At 37.9% G+C, this 17,791-nt stretch overlaps 1 protein-coding gene across 4 annotated transcripts in view; it reads left to right on the top strand.

Moving 5' to 3' along the window:
* The first annotated feature begins 525 nt into the window (after positions 1–525).
* The window catches only part of ntm (neurotrimin), a 708,001-nt gene continuing 690,735 nt past the window's right edge, over positions 526–17,791 (top strand). For 2 of the 4 annotated variants that reach the window (XM_004916004.4, XM_031906604.1), the window contains exon 1: positions 526–776. In XM_004916004.4, the coding sequence (XP_004916061.1) occupies positions 692–776 (85 nt within the window). In that variant the 5' untranslated portion in view covers positions 526–691. The remainder of the gene's footprint in view (positions 777–17,791) is intronic. The other 2 variants (XM_004916007.4, XM_004916006.4) reach the window with 1 other exon arrangement.

The following is a 17,791-nucleotide window of genomic DNA, read 5'->3' as shown; positions in this document are numbered from 1 at the left end:
ATATAGGGGTTACATACATTCCAAATAACAGATCCCATACCTGTAGTTGGTATAGTGGACTCAGTCTGTACTATAAAATATATACAATCATATGTTTACATTATATTTGTCTGTATTAAGAATGTTCATTTTGACTGGAACCATATACCCCGTCATTAAAGTGCAATTTAACCACATATATAAAAAACCTATGTTGTGACTTAAAAAGCATTTTTCTAAGTAAACAAAAAGTTTCCCTAGGCAAATGACCCTAAAGGGAACTGAAAATTTTGAAAAAAAGGCACTTGACTACCAAGCTGATTTAAAATGCCAGGCAGGGAAGGGGTTAAGCAAAGCTATTGATTCTTCCAGTTTTCTTGTGAAAGAGAAAAGAGCAATGCAGGTTATTAGCGGGCAATTTTGTGCGGTGATTGTCCCTGAAACTTGCAGTGAGATGGTTAAAGAGTAGAAGAGAAAGCACTGCAGACATCCTATAGCAGTGCAGGAGGCGGGCTGCCGCAGCTGAAGCTCAGAGTGTGCTGGGGCAGCTGTGCTAATCAGACACAAGTCAGGTTAGACCAGTGTTGCTGCTCTTCTCCTGAATCCCCTGCTGGATTAAACACAACCTCCTCAGCCCCGTCGGAGCTGGGATCAGTGCTCCCGCCGCTGTCTCTTCTAGGAGCTCTTGTGTGCCACACTCACTACTGTCGAGATGGACATGCAGCTGCAGGCAAGGATGCTGCACTCAGTTCCTTGGGTTATCTTCAGTGGGATGGCTGTTCTTTGCCTCCTGCAAGGTAAGAACCACGTCTTCTTCTTCCCTCGCTTTCCCTGGTAGGCACCCAAAGTGCACAGCTGGGGCAGCCCTTACCCCCCCCCCCCCTTTGCACTTGGGGGCCAAGTGACGGTAACTTGCTTTCATAAAAGCAGACCTTGTTAGGTATAGTATACCTTGCCGTGGTATATAAGATGCTTGAGGATTATACCTTGTTGCAGAGAAATGTGACAGTGAGCACTGTTACCTGCATGTGCCTGTGTGGGCTATGAACAGATGTTTCCATATCAGCCACTTCCTATGTTTTGCCAATAAATCATGCTAGTGATGCAGCTACTGCTTCATGTGGCTTTTTGGCACAGCTCCTAGATTGTAAGCTCTCCACAACATTTATTGCTTCATCTTCATTGACCATTTTCTATGTTTTTGTTTTTTTTCACTATTCAAAGGCTAGTTATATGATCATTTCCAAATACTACTGTATAAAATTCAAACATGTTAATAACCACTAATTGATATGTTACATGCTCTCTAATAGGGTACAGTTCTAGTGAATGGGAAGAGCTCATTGCAGGATACTGAGAGACACTTCTATTATTCTGCTTGAAACTTGCTCTTAGATGGTTAACTAGTGGCAGATGAAGCACTGCAGACATTAGAAGTTGCTTTATAGAATGGCAATCCCCCCACTCCCTGGTCATGGTCTGTGTAATAGCATCCCTTTACGCTGCAGTGCAAGCCATTCAGTACATCCATCCCATGTTATGCCTGCCCTGTATGACTGGCATGGATAGAGCTGATCTGTGATAAGATCTCAGTAACAGTCATTTTCTGGGATAAGGGAGTGTTAAATGGCCAGGCTTCTTATGAAAAGACTCCTTGTTTGCGGCTGAAATGTTTTGTGCATCCCTTCAAGCGCAGGGTGAATCTAACAGGGTGGGGGTCTCATAGTGACCTCACTTCAGACTAATGGGGAGGTTTGCATTGAAACGACATTCATGGCATTTCTAGAAAAAAAAACCCATCACCACAGATAATTGTAGGTGTATGCAGCTTTTGATTTTTTTTAATAAAAAAATAACATGTAATAAAGAATGTTTTTACACATTTGTTTTTTTCTACAACCTGTGAATTTTTTATTGTTGTAAAATAAATATATGTTTACTGTGGTTTGTGCTAGCAGCTACTGGCGCAAATACCATTTTTTTCTCTGTTTGTTTTAAAATGGGTGCTTGTCCTTAGTTCCTGACTTTAATACTCTATTTATCTATGGGTTTTAAATATATCAATACATACATATATATATTATATATATAAAGGATTAGATCATTGTAGGTGCAGTACCTGTTGGGTGTTTGTTTTTGTTCAGAATGCTTTACTCTGCAGGTGTCTAGCTAAGGAATCTTCAGATTCTCTATCTATCTATCTATCTATCTATCTATCTATCTATCTATCTATCTATCTATCTATCATCTATCTATCTATCTATCTATCTATCTATCTATCATCTATCCATCTATCTATCTATCATGAGGTGTATATCAGAGCATGGACCTGTACTCTTGCTGTTAATCATAAGTGCTGTGGATTCCAGTGAGTTCATTTGACATTCATCTTGGGAATACTGAAATATTGATTGGTGATCCCTGACAGCATGCCCAAAGTTGAATTGATTGCGACAATGGCTGATAATGGCAAAAAAATGCACTGTGTGGCATTTGATATGTTTCGTGGAATATAAGTCAGCAGAGCAGCTTGCTCACACGGTTATAAGCAGGGATTAAATCACCATCCTTCCACTGGGCAAATTAAATCCTCTATTGTTTTTTAAATGACAGTTTAGAGTTTACTAGGGTTTGAAAACTGCTTGGCTTGGAGATTTTTATGCCTTTAGCCTCTGTATGCTCAGTCGCCTCTTCTGCCAGGTTAAGTATATCATACAATGTTATTCTTGCCCTAGCATGCATTACTATGCATCCTGTGTTTCTGTGTATTCACATAACAAGGTTCATTTAAAGATCGATTGGTGTCTTCAGCACAAGGCAGGTTCAGCACAACACTGTAAATGTAAATGTGCTCCCATATTCCTGTATTAAAATACATCCATGCATACAAACACTCGATGTATGCATGCATCTGTTTATTTGGTGTGCAAATAGATAAATTACAAGACCTGTATTACCATTTGTACCAATCCATCTACCTGTCTATATCTCTGGTGCACAAATGAATTAATTACAGGGCCCAAAGTACTAATTGTACCTATTCTTCTCCAGTTGCTACAGCTATGCCAGCAGGGATAATTTGGCATCTTACTAAGAATTGGTATTGGAATAGAACTTCTCATACACAGTAACACTTCTGCAATATAACATTCAGTGCTGGAAGTAGTAGGGAATGCAGTAACTTATGGTTACCTTCACCTGGTGAAATAACGTAGTGGTGTGTGTGTGCATGAATTCACTGATGCAAATATGGCACTATAGGCTTCCCCTATGCAACTAATACTAATGACAGTTGTAACACCACCACAAAGTATGCAAAATAAGTATACACATTACTTGTTACCCAACAACAACCTCATTAAAAAGCCAGTTTTTTGTAGGTTCATTTGTAGTAGGTTCATCTATTGTATGTTTAAGATACTTGCACTGCATTTGGGAGTTAGTGCTATAATTAAAGCTTGTAATAACACAGGGTCATAAATCATGTTCTTCTAACAAAATTTATTAGTGTTGGGCTCCCATTGCAGGTAAACAGCTCATAGAATACACCAAAATAATATATTGGCATTAGTGAAATGAGTTACTGAAACACTTATACTACAATGTATTAATGGATAAAAAAGGAGCACATTGCAAACTTCTGGGGAAACACTTTTTGAGGCAAATATCCTTAATGTCTATATGGAGACACCTACAATTGTTACTTAAATATTATTTAAGCTAAGATCCTTTCAAATCATTTGTTGCTGAAATCGACAACAAACTTCTTGGAATTACATGGAAATAAATTCACCCGAAGGCTTCTTGCATACTGGTGATTAGGATTCTATTCTAGTTCAGTGAAGTAGAATTAGATTTGACTGGGAAGACTGTGTAGGACTTGCATCTATTCACTTGCCCCGAGGTTGCAATAAAGTTCCAGTATAATACAACTTTCTGTGGCATTCACAGCTGGGCTTCATAGTGAAAACATCAGACAGCAAAACAAGTCAATGGATGTGATAAATGACTCTATTCACCCTGCCAGGTCTGATTCTGCTTCATAACAATCAGTCATCATGGTGTATGTAGTGTTAGAGGGCAGCCCAACAACATTGTGTGACACATGACACTTCAGTTTAATATACAAGATAATTCAAATAGCACCACTATTTGGTACAGCTAAACAAGTTCAGCCCAATAACTTTCCATACAATACAGATGACACCCATTATTTTTACTTACTGGTCTATATGTCTATTTGAAAGCCAACAATGAAATATTTTAGTTGAATTTAGTTTCAAGGAGCAACACTACTTCTGAACTGATTTTTAATTTAAAAAAAAAAGAAACAAGGTTTAAACATTACAATATAGATGACATATGATGGAAGTTCTAGCACTTAAGTGCTTACTACCAGATGCTGGGTCATGGGATGTACTGCTACTCCACTAAGCATTTTACATACATTTTCTTTATTGTCCATCTATTTATGGCACATTATTGATTACTGGGAACACTGTTGAGGCATGACATTTCCACACAGATACTGCAGCCTGATTTGTACGTGCCCATAGGCATAGGAGATTCCCTACCAACTGTGCTGAAGGATTATGCACCGACTGCACAGTTGACTCTAATGAAATGCAGAGATTATGCTCTACAGGGTCAAAGATAAGAAATGTATCAACTAATATATCAAATTACAACTGTTTACAAAAAAATCAAAATTGAAATGCCAATGTTAGAAAAACTGTCAAAAATAGAGAAATACGGAGCAGTTCAAAAACCCCCTTATCTATTACTATCTGAAAACACCAAAACTGAAAAAAGTGTTTGCAAGGTGAACAGCCTGTTTAAGATAAGCATGATTTCTTTAGCTGTGTATACCTAAAAGTTACTTATTAAATCTGAATCAAATTGACTCCTGGGAAGGGAGGCAATAACATGTTTTAAGAGATAACCTCCTGGGACCTCATTCCTGTCATACAAAGGTCCAAATAGCATTATTTATGTACATACAGTACATAAACTATATATACAACCACTAATACTAACTGTAGATTTTAGTATCACAATAGCCTTGGATATTCTGCCTGTTCAAAAACTTATCCAGGCCCCTCTTAAAGGCATAAACAGAATCTGCCATTACCACATCTCTAGGAAGGGCATTCCCCAACCTCACTGCCCTCACCGTGAAAAACCACCTACGCTGCTTCAAATGGAAACTCCGTTCTTCTAATCTAAAGGGGTGGCCTCTGGTGCGTTGATTGTTTTTATGGGGAAAAAAGAACATCCCCATCTGCCTATAATCCTCTCTAATGTACTTGTACGGAGTAATCATGTCCCCTTGCAAGCGCCTCTTTTCCAGAGGAAACAACCCCAGCCTTGACAGTCTAACCTCATAGTTTAAATCTTCCATCCCCTTTACCAGTTTAGTTGCACGTCTCTGCACTCTCTAAAGCTCATTAATATCCTTCTTAAGGACTGGAGCCCAAAACTGCACTGCATACTCAAGGTGAGGCCTTACCAGGGACCTATAAAGAGGCAAAATTATGTTTTCATCCCTTGAGTCCAGTTTGCTGCCAATTTTTCCAATTTTATCAAAATGCTCTGCAAAGTGGCAGCATCCTGCATGGAACTTATACAAATCTTGACACATAGATTTCATATATAGTTATCATATGGCTACATATCTGCATCCTTATCCTGATGAATTGGCAGGTTCATGGCCTCACTGGCTGGCAGCTGGCAGCAAGCCCACTCCCAAGCCAGCATCATCTTCTACTAAGCCATGATATATACAGTATATATCTTTGAGTCAAGTATTATTTACATCACAGATCACCACTTATCATAGCTGTAAACTCTAAATAAAGAGAGCTGAGAAAGGGCAAGTACTTGTTTTAGCCAAAACGAGTTGTTTACTAAAGCTTGCTAAATGGTTGCTCAGAAATCGCTGGTAATTGCTTCATAGAGGAAAATATGAAAACAAGCTGTTTGATTATCTAACACTTTGCAAAGGATTGTGCCACAAAAGAAACTGATTTATTACTCAGCCGAGAAAACAACATTGTAAAAATTCACTCTTCCCTGTTCCCATGGTGCATTTTCTACATACAATTAGTTGTCTCCAAAAATTCACCTAACCAACGAAATGTTGAAACCTGCTGTTCTGAATAAGAAAAGGTATGTGCAACTGAGAGGCTGCCAATTATTTTGACTTAATTAAACCTAATTAAATTCTGCGCTTTTACATTCTATTTTCATTGAAAGAAAAAAAAACATGGTATTTTCCAATAATTTATTCTGGATTCAAACAAGGAAATTGATATATTATGCCATGTATAACTTTACATAGAGACTGTCAATAAAATATAATGAATGCACCTTCTATTTCCTCATATAATAAACACTGAGCTCAGACTTTTTCATGCTTTCGTCCTTTACCCACATTTCTGAACCACTCATTATATTGGGTTTAGATTTCAGGAAATAGTAACCCTAAAAATATAACTACATTTCAAATGTATATTATGAATTTCTTGTGTATGTATGGAGTTTGTGACACAGTCTACAACGCTGCATATTAAAAACTATAGATTGTATTTTGCTATAGTATGGGTGCTTTGTGACCCTAGACTATTTATATAATTTGGACACAATCATTTTAACGCAACTGTAATACACAATTAGGATTCTTCTGAAAGCCAACTTGACTAGGTCCTTTCATGGCATATTTAAAAATATTTTGGAAGATAGTGACAGATTTTTTAAAGGTCTGGAAAACCGCTTTCATTAAATACTATTACCAGTGGGGAAAAAAATCAGGTTAGGAAGAAATGTTCCCACACTAAAAATGCCTTTTCTAGCATTTTTTTCTGAATGAAAAGGTGTGACTTACAGTAAGACAAATTTCCTACAATATGAAAAAAACTTTTCAAAACTTTTCACCCAGGTCGACCAAAAGATATTGAAATTCATCCAATTCATTCAATGATAAAATGAATACAGTTTTTTTGACTATGAAAAGTTGGAGAACACTATGTGGAAAAACAAGTTAGATCATTAAAAGTTTCTGTTTTTCTTTCAAAAAGTCTGGAGAAAAGTCCTTAAACATTTCAGAATGCCACAAAAAGTTTTCACAATGTTGTAAAATACTTTCATAAATGTGAATAGATGTGATCAGAGGGGTTAAAGGAAATATGGTACCAGAAAAAATTAAGCAACGTTTGATACACTGCACCACAGGGTCTTTGCAATTCAAAATGTACTGAGTGTTGTAGGTTGAAAAGTCTTTCACTGAATTAGATGAGGTAATTCCAGCAGATACAATAAACATCTACAAAGATAAGTGCAACAATAATGTTTTACTGAAACCTGCACCTTAGATAGGTTTCAACAACATGAACTCAAAGGGGGAAATTTTTCAAAGTGTGAAATTAGAGCTCACCACAGTAAAATTCCCCCATGTATGATTTATTCCTATGGTAAAGTTAGAGTTCATCATAGGAATGGATAGAAAGTGGGGAAATCTTACTGTGGTTAGCTCTTATTTCGCAATTTGATAAGAAGTGTTATCTTATAACAGATGAAGTTTTGGAAACATTGATGAAAGCCGATGTGCTAATCCCACATTCATTTGGGTCATATTCTTTTTTAGCAGCTCTCCTGGAAACAAAAATACTGTAACTGCCATATACGCTGTAAAGGTCCTTGAAAGACAACCTAACATTTGTACCCATTATAAATAAAACATGCAGCCAGCTGTACTTTTCCTAATGGCCTTGACCAAGCAGAAATCTTTCATTTTTGCAACACATGCTGTCTTAGCTGATTAGTTTTCTTCAACCCTGCCTACAGGTGTTAAAGGCTTTGTGTGGCTTGATATCTGGGCCATTCCAATTCCTTTTCCTTGCAGTCAAAACACCTGTAACCATGACCTACTATGTAATATATTCAGGTGTCCATCTAATACATTAACAATGGGAGAATCCACAACAGATAATGAAACATGTTTGGGGACAATCTGAAATTGTAAAGCATGTATTGTCTGGTACATCATGTGAAGTAAAATGTGTGAGCAGATACAGGATCTACCGTCACTGTAAAAAGAAGAGTAACTTATTGATACAATTTATCAAGCTGAAGTAATGCTGGTGTTAATCCACAGGGGTGAATGTTTGGGGTCATTGTTGTCTACACATAGGTGGCATTATCTTATTTGTGTCTGTATGCATATACTCTAAAAAAAACTTTTGGCAGGAGAATAAATATTTATATACAGCAGTATATAAATAAATAGCTAGGGAGTGATTGCCCTTTGTCAGATCACTTTTCTATTTATCTGCACAATCCTGAATGCCTTCTGAGCACAAGAAAGTTAGAAGATATTTTGTAATATATTAGCTTAAATAACGAACTTTCTGTCCACACTAAGGTATTTTCTTGTTTTCAGTATATAGCATCAAATGGAGTTGGGGGTTAGAACTATATATATATATATATAATTCACATGTAAAGCTGAAATAAGTAGCAACAATAGCATTCTAGTTACTTTGAGAGACATCTTCAAGTTCAGCAAATAGATACTCTCCTCTTAAAAGTCTAAAATGTAGGTAAAGCAATCAGTTGCAGTGGTGCGTATTTTTCAGCAGTTTATCGATCCTGTCCTTTTGTGAGGACATCCTGAAACAAAGTACAGATGAAGAAGACAAGGGCAGACCAAGAAACTGCTTTGCTAGTAGATGTCGCTTTCAAAGACTGGAAATGCATCTTTAGATTGGACAGTGCTAAATCAATATCCTAATGATCATAGGATCATGATCACTTTTAAAGTGAACCGATCTGGAGACACTTTGAAATAGCAATCTCTTTATAATCAATGTGCTCAGTAACAGAATGTTGTAATTCTGTGTCTTCTTAGCTCAGGAAACCTTAATCAAGAAGTCAGGATACAATATTGCTCACACACAAATGAGTCCTTTAAAGTTGATGATTTTGCTTCACTGAATTCTCTAGAATGCTTGAGGGAAGTTAAAGAAGGTCCAGTAGCACAAAAAATGAGTGTAACAGTACTCAATGAAAGTTTGAATTCTGAGCTAGCATTTATTCAGGTGCCTTTTTGGAACTCAAATGAGCAGAGTTACCCTATTGCAGTAACTTATAGCAACCAAACAAACATTTATTTCCATTTTTCTACCTCCGGAAGGGTACACTATAAAGGTGTATGCAATGTGCATCACAGACATTCCTAAAAAAAACATTTGCAATTAGCATACTCATACCCAGGGCAGTGCAGGGGATCCCTGGAAGAAATTAAATGGAGGCTGCAGGCAAGTTGTCAACACACTCTCATTTTTGTGGATTTGATTTACTCCCCACACACTTACCTACAGTAAAAGACCAGTCACCTGCTGTGATAGTCTTCATTTTACCTTTACGTACCTGCTGCCATTTAAAATGATTGAAACTCGCCCTACATCCTATGAACTAGGCAGAGCAGGGGCAGTTGGCATAATTTCAGTTTTGTGATTTTCATAACCGTGTACATCTGCTGGTATATGTGTTAAAACAAAAATGCTTGCCAAGGCATCCCACCAGTCTGTACAGATCCACTGTGGAATTATTCTATAATTTAAAATATGTGTAAGAAAAAAGGAAAGAGGGGGAGGATGAAGGAAACACAGATTTAAGCATTGGAGTGTCCTGTGCTAATGTACAGTATTAACTGACATGAAGGTAAAAATTGTTATGTATTTTAATTTACAACTGGAAATATTATTAATGTGGCAGAGAATACAAGAGTCTTGTAGGCAGGTGCACAGTTCAAATGGTTGTGTTATTGTACACTGCACACAGAGCAACTCCAAATTGTAGGTTTTCATAATAATCACTTATCGCATGTACACTAGGGGGCTGATTTACTAAGACACGAATTCGAATCCGAATTGGAAAAATTCCGATTGGAAAACGAACATTTTGCGACTTTTCCGTATTTTTTGCGATTTTTTTCGGCGTCTTTACGACTTTTCGGAAATTATCGTGACTTTTTCATTACCAATATGATTTGCGCGAAAAAACGCGAGTTTTTCATAGCCATTCCGAAAGTTGCGCAAAATCTGGGGATTTTTTCGTAGCGTTAAAACTTGCGCGAAAAGTCGCGCCTTTTTCGTATCGTTAAAACTTAAAAGGCGCGACGTTTCGCGCAAGTTTTAACTCTACGAAAAAATCGCAACTTTTCGCGCAAGTTTTAACGCTACGAAAAAATCGCCAGATTTTGCGCACCTTTCGGAATGGCTACGAAATACTCGCGATTTTTCGCAAAAATCGTATTGGTAACGAAAAAGTCGCAATAATTTCCGAAAAAATCTCGAAATAGCGATCATTACGAAAAAAACGCAATCGGACGCATTCGGCTCGTTCGTGGGTTAGTAAATGTGCCCCTAGGTGTGATCGGACTGTAATGTTTACTGCAGAAAAAAATGGACGTTCCTCGAGAGAGATCTCAATTCTAGATTATTGTCTGAGCAAACAGTAAATATATTGCTATTTGGTTTAGCCTATTATTTAAATTACCAGTTTTTTGTTTTAAGAATAAATGTTTGCAGAACATTTTTTTTTCATTTACTACCCACTTAATTGGGTTTATACAATTCTGTTGATGAGAGGAAATGGGGAAATGCATCCCCCTAAAGAAGACTATCTGATTTTTATTGCAATTTTTGCAAATGTAACATTATGTAAAATATTCGGTATCCTCCTTTCCCTCTTTTTGTACTTTCCAAGTATTCAGATATCCCAAGTCATCTCTCACTTACCGTATATACTCGAGTATTAGCCGAGTTTTTCAGCACTAAAAATGTGCCTAAAAAGTAACCCTCGGCTTATACTCGAGTATATATGGTTTATGGATTCGCAGAGAAGTTACTGCTTCTAACCAATAGGAAGAGCATCAGCGCGGAACCGATAGGGCGCACATCAGCGCGGCGCCGCGGCTTGTCATAATGAGGCACATTACACTGAATAAAATATAATTAACCCTGTTAAGGTCATTGGATGTGCTTGAGCGTGCAGTTTGTAGAAAGAGTGATGGAGAGTTATTTGAGACATCTTCTGTCACTGGTAAGAAATAATATGCTAGGAAGCCACAGTATGCTCCCACTTGTGAGTTTTTCTGTGGACCTCTATTCATAGTGCACCATGTAAAGGGAGAAGGAGGAATGAGCAAGAGTGGGTCTTCATGCAGGGATTTTTAAATGTTGAAGGAAAAGATTAGTAAAGTAATTGTTATACACAATATATCAAGTAAATTTTAAAGGAATACTGTCATGATTTTTATGGTATACTTTTAGTTCTAAATTACATTGTTTACATAGCAAATAATTTAAAATTGTGTTCTTGAACCAACAAATGTATTTTTTTGGTTGTAATATAGGTGTGTAGGCAGCCATCTCAGTGCATTGTGCTTGGGTCGGAGCTTTCAGAAGGAGCAAGTGCTACACATTAGAACTGCTTTCAGGTAACCTATTTTTTCTCCTACTCCCATGTAACTGAGGGAGTCCCAATCCGCACTTGGATTTCTTACTATTGCGTGCTATTCTGATATATACTGGGAGCTGCCATCTTGATGCTTTCACATTGTTCTGCTAATTGGCTGCTGGGAGGGGGGTGATATCACTTCAACTTGCAGTAGCAGCTGCATTTCCCACCCTAGGCTTATACTCGAGTCAATACGTTTTTCCAGTTTTCTAAGGTAAAATTAGGTACCTCGGCTTATATTCGGATCGGCTTATATTCGAGTATATACGGTATATATTATATTATAGATGTAGGCAGGTAGTGCTGAGTCCCCGCACTTACCCGCCTCCTGCAGTTGTTTCCTGTTAGGGAAGCAAGCACTGTCTGTCTAGTGTGAGCAGTTGCTCCTGAGGAAGCGTGTCCACTTACACGTGAAACACATTGAGATCATTGTTTTTATGATTATACAACTTCTGAATGCTGTGAGAAGCCTGTATTGCGCACGGAATATATTTTAATAAATGGTATGATGCTATTTTTGTTCTCTCTTGCCTTTCTCATACATTGAGGAACCAGCTGATCCTTCAATCAAAAATCTGATCCTTGTCTCGTTTGACACAGTTGTCTGTTTGGTTTTGTTTGTGTAGTCACACACAGTTGGTTGAGTTATCACCTATTTGTATTTATTACACTATATATTGTTTCTTTTTGGTTTTTATGCACTTCCACCGTGTCTATTGTGCATACATCTGAGGCCCATTCAAAAGGGGAGCTTTTTCAAGAGGAAGCAGCAAGTTACTTTGTATTACACGGCACTGAAGATCCACATTTGAATTATACCACCTAGAGCACTGAGTATTGTATATCACATATACAAAAAAATTATTTTAGTGTGAGCAGTTGCCTAGCAACCAGCTTTACAGCAAGTTGGAAGTTGCAAAGCAGCCTGGGAGCCACCAAAAGGAAACTGGAAAGCCTTGCAGAGGAAGCCAGGAGGGGAAAGAAGAACACTAGAGAGCTCAGGAACCTGCATGTAGGCTCAGAGAAGTGAACGACCCAATAATAAGCTGTTCTATGAAACAGGCTGGTACAGGAAAGGCAGATTATATATACCTGGAGGAGCAACCGTCTGCAGGGGGTTCCCCATCTGGTGCTGGACTCGCCTGAAGGTTCTGTGGAAAGCATCCAAAGAGATTTTGGAGTAAGTATATTTAAAGTGATAGCACTAAAGGAGAGCTCAAAGATTTATAGAGACTGTGGGGTTTTTTTGGACTGAATTTTTTGACGCAACCACAATTTTTTGCTGCAAGTGCGTTTTTTTGGTGTGCACAACTTTTTCTGTGACTGCAACTTTTTTGATGTGCCCGTGACTTTTTCCTCACTGTGCAAATATTTTTTTGAGCCTGTTTCACAAAAACTCCATCAATGGCGAAATGCAGAATTTTACCGCAAATCCATGCCTGCCGAAAAATTATTCTTATCACTACTGCAGAGTGATTCAGGTTTGACCCGTACCATCAGGTAAGAACCACGCATGGAGTGTAACACTGTCAGAAGTGCCAGAAGTGGTGTGGATAGTGTATATATATATATATATATATATATATATATATATATATATATATATATACCCTGTATATATATATATATATATATATATATATATATATATATATATATATATATATATATATATATATATATATAAAGACAAAGTCCAAAGGAAAGGCACTCACGAAAAAGAGAAACAAAAAAATGTCTGGGTGCAGTCCTTACCAATATGCACAGGAACTCGAACAAACAGGCCGCTTCACACAGGACTTAAGTAGAACAAAAGATTTATTTGCAGATTATAACAACGACTGACGTTTCGGCTGATGTTCCAGGCTTTCTCAAAGTTACAAATCTAACAGTGTGCTAAGCCTAAATACTGCAAGTGGCGGGTAACAAAGCAATGACGTAGGGGTGACGTGTAAACAGACAGCCAAGCATGGTTCAAAAACAAATAAGGAAAAATTAAATAAAGAAAAATATAAACAAATAAACGGATAAAGTGATAAAACAATTCATACAAAATACTTTGTGTAGAAATAGTGTACATCAAAGAAAGGCAATAAAGAACATTCAACCAGGGATATATCGTATTGCATAACTCATGTTAAGTGTATAAAAGATCGCCAAAAAAATGATATAGGGGAATATTCAAGCCATTTCCATACACAGCACGTAACTATGTAACTAAGGAGGTTTGTATATAGCAACGTTCTGGTAAAGGAGTTGTGATCATAAAAACAATGTTTGAGCAAAGAAGGGGGAAACGTACCATAATACTAGAACCGCTTGCCACATATTTTGAGTTTTTTGTGATGTTGGTAATCCAGCTCCGGGGGGGTGAGACCAGTGAGGCACTCAGCACGCAAAAAACAGAAAAATTATAAGGCGGATCCCCTTGTAGAGTCACGGTTGGCAGGAGCCCCTATGTACACAGGGTCGCAGTTACAAAACACCAGGCACACCGCACCACGCTCGCCAGCATAGAAGCAGCACCTGCGAGTGCCGTTCATGTCCTGAAAGACAGCACTTAACATGCGATGTGATATGTGATGCGATATATCCCTGGTTGAATGTTCTTTATTGTCTTTCTTTGATGTACACTGTTTCTACACATTAGGGCCGATTCACTAAAGTGCGTTAAAACGTGTGCTATTTATAGCATGCGGTAAAATTTTTAGCGCGTCTAATTTTTTGAGACAACACACAATTCACTAAAAGCATACTTGTGTTAATTTACGCGCAATACTGCATGCGTTATTTTAGTCGCGAAGACTATTTTCTTGCGGTATTGGACGGTACATGCACTAATCAACGCCCCGCATATAAATAGCGCGTATAAATAGTCGCAGCTTATAAAGTCGCCGCGTATAAATAGTCGGCGCATATAAATAGTCTCCGCATATAAATAGTAGCCACATATAAAAAGTAGCCACATATAATAGTCGTGCGAATAAACGCACGCCATGTCAACCATACACGCCAATACTTGCGGAAAATTACTGTACTGAAAATGACCATTTCCCTGCAAACTGGAGGCTGCATCACTCTAGGGGAAACACATACTTGAATAAATAACACTGCAAAGTCCATATTGTGTTGCCAAAAGCTCATTAACTGTACTTTTCTATAATTACCGCCTGGCCCAAGTAGGTGTTAATTTTCGCATAGACTAATGCGATATTTAGCGCATCTAAGTGTTTGTGAATCATGCTAAGTGTTATTTCGGCGTGCGAATTAACGCATGCATTAAAATTAACGCATGTGTTTGCACGCAAATTAACGCATGCGATGTGCGACTTAACGCGCAATAATTTTCGCATCTATTTTAACGCAAAAAAGTGTGCGATAAAAATTAACGCACTTTAGTGAATCAGCCCTAAAGTATTTTGTATTAATTGTTTAATCAGTTTATCCATTTATTTCTTTATATTTTTCTTTATTTAATTTTTCCTTATTTGTTTTTGCACCATGCTTGGCTGTCTGTTTACACGTCACCCCTACGTCATTGTTTTGTTTTCCGCCAATTGCAGTATTTAGGCTTACCACACTATTAGATTTGTAACTTTGAGAAAGGCTGGAACACCAGCCGAAACGTCAATCGTTGTTATAATCTGCAAATAAACCTTTTGTTCTACTTAAGTCCTGTGTGAAGCGGCCTGTTCGTTCGAGTTTATATATATATATATATATATATATATATATCTATATATATATATATATATATATATATATAATATTTATATATATATATTTATATATATATATATATATATATATATTTTTTTTTTTTTTTTATATAGATATATAGATATATAGATATATATATATATATATATATATATATATATATAGATACAGGTTGCTGGAAAGCTGCACACCCTAAGAAAAAAATACCTGGGTGCCCGTACAGGAAGCGTAGATATACAGGGTGGAGTTAACAGCACCCAGTTCACATAAGGTTAGATGAATAAATATGAGGTCTGAATAAAGCCTCATATTTATTCATCTAACCTTATGTGACTTTTTGTGTAAAATCCCTGCGTGTGCTGTTAACGCCACCCTGGATATATATATATATATATATATATATATTATAAAGTTTTCCATTTCTCTATCGTGTAGAACATGAACAAATACAGAAGTATCTCCCACTCATAAGCACAATAAATACAGTCAAGTCCTAAATAGTTCTTAAGTGGTGAATACACTTAGGTAGATAATAGCAGATGTGAGCAATGGAAATTGAAACTATTTTTTAAAAAATATATGGTTATATAACATGATTGTTGACTTGCTAAGAACATCACGGGGGTCAAAAATATAAAATGGAATTTTTAAAGAAAATAACTTTCTATAAACATGCAACTTTAAAAAAAAAAAAAAGTCTTCTGAACTTTCATCAATTCTGTTCTAGGTATGTAGGATTGTAAAACTATAATCTATGGCAGTGCTGTCCACCTGTCTGGCTGCTTTGATGGCTTACTCTTGTGTAAGATTTAAATGGTATCAGTACTGTGATTAACTGCCCCCCTGCATGGTTCACACCTCTGATTCAGGTTGTAAACCCTCTGTATTGTTTAAAAATGTAATCCCCTGTACTGTTCACACCTTTTAGTTTCTGCATTGTTCACCCCCTGCAGTGTTCACACCTCAGGCTCAGGCTGTAATCACCCACATTGTTCCCCTGTTCACACCTCAGGAGCAGTAGAAACCCACAAATAATCCCTGCACACTACAAAAAGAACATATACTGAGGTGGTACTGCAATTAAAAAGTTTTTTTAATATATAGTTATTGTACTGTAGGAGCAGTGCCAGCATTGTGTCACTGTAGGCTGCCTGTGTGTGCCATACAGCATAGGGCAAGCAGAGTATGGCACACACAGGCAGGGTAGGGCAGGCAGAGTATGGCACACACAGGCAGAATAGGGCAGGCAGAGTATGGCACACACAGGCAGGGTAGGGCAGGCAGAGTATGGCACACAGGCAGGGTAGGGAAGGCAGAGTATGGCACACACAGGCAGGGTAGGGAAGGCAGAGTATGGCACACACAGGCAGGGTAGGGCAGGCAGAGTATGGCACACACAGGCAGGGTAGGGCAGGCAGAGTATGGCACACACAGGCCAAGTATGGCACAAACCAGGCAAGAATGGCACACACAGTCAAAGTATGGCACACGCAGGCAGGGTAGGGAAGGCAGAGTATGGCACACACAGGCAGGGTAGGGCAGGCAGAGTATGGCACACACAGGCAGGGTAGGGCAGGCAGAGTATGGCACACACAGGCAGGGTAGGGCAGGCAGAGTATGGCACACACAGGCAGGGTAGGGCAGGCAGAGTATGGCACACACAGGCCAAGTATGGCACAAACCAGCCAAGAATGGCACACACAGTCAAAGTATGGCACACGCAGGCAGGGTAGGGAAGGCAGAGTATGGCACACACAGGCAGGGTAGGGAAGACAGAGTATGGCAGGTTTTTGCTGTACTACAACCATTAATATGGGTATGGTCATGTGATAACACGGGTGCGGTTTCAAGTGGGTGCGGTTTCAAAAAGGGGAGTGGTCAAAACTGGCTTCCATTATCGGCCCTCCACCACGTAGGTTGGAAAAATTCCGGCCCTCGGTACCACTGAAGTTGGACAGCACTGATCTATGGTGCTCATCTTAATCAACTTGGTGATAACTGAACTAGAGTCTTGGCATACTGGAAAATGGCAACAGTAAGTAAAGCCTTTTGATTAAGTTAGCATAGGGAATAACAATTTCTGATCATTCAATAATTTAAATCCAGTCTATTGTGCATTCTTGTAACAGTATACAATAACTTTTTTTGACAGTATTTTTGTTTTATAGATTTTCAAATTTCCATTTTATGTCTTGTTGATGAGACAGATGCCATCTCTAGTTTCTGCCCTAACCTATCTGCTTTCTTTATCTCAATATATTCTTTATTGCTGGTCTTATATGAAGTGTTTTTGAAACACATCAACAAAAGCAAAAGAAGGATACAAATGCCAAAGTAAAGAAAAAAATATATATACTCCATCTGTTTGGAGCATAGATCAACTGATAATCCTGCACTTAATCTTAAATATTGAACTCTGTGGCCTCCCCTTCTTCCTTTGAAACAGACCTAATACAATATGTTATTGCCGTTACACAGGCCAAACCATATTATCTTCTAATGCATGTACTTGTTTGTATTTAAAAAAAATATATCTTTGATGTATGAAGCCTGCTGCCACTGACAACAAGGT

The sequence above is a fragment of the Xenopus tropicalis genome, chromosome 7 (assembly GCF_000004195.4).
Source record: "Xenopus tropicalis strain Nigerian chromosome 7, UCB_Xtro_10.0, whole genome shotgun sequence".
In the NCBI taxonomy this organism is placed as follows: Eukaryota; Metazoa; Chordata; class Amphibia; order Anura; family Pipidae; genus Xenopus; species Xenopus tropicalis.
This window is presented reverse-complemented; position numbering and strand designations above follow the sequence as displayed.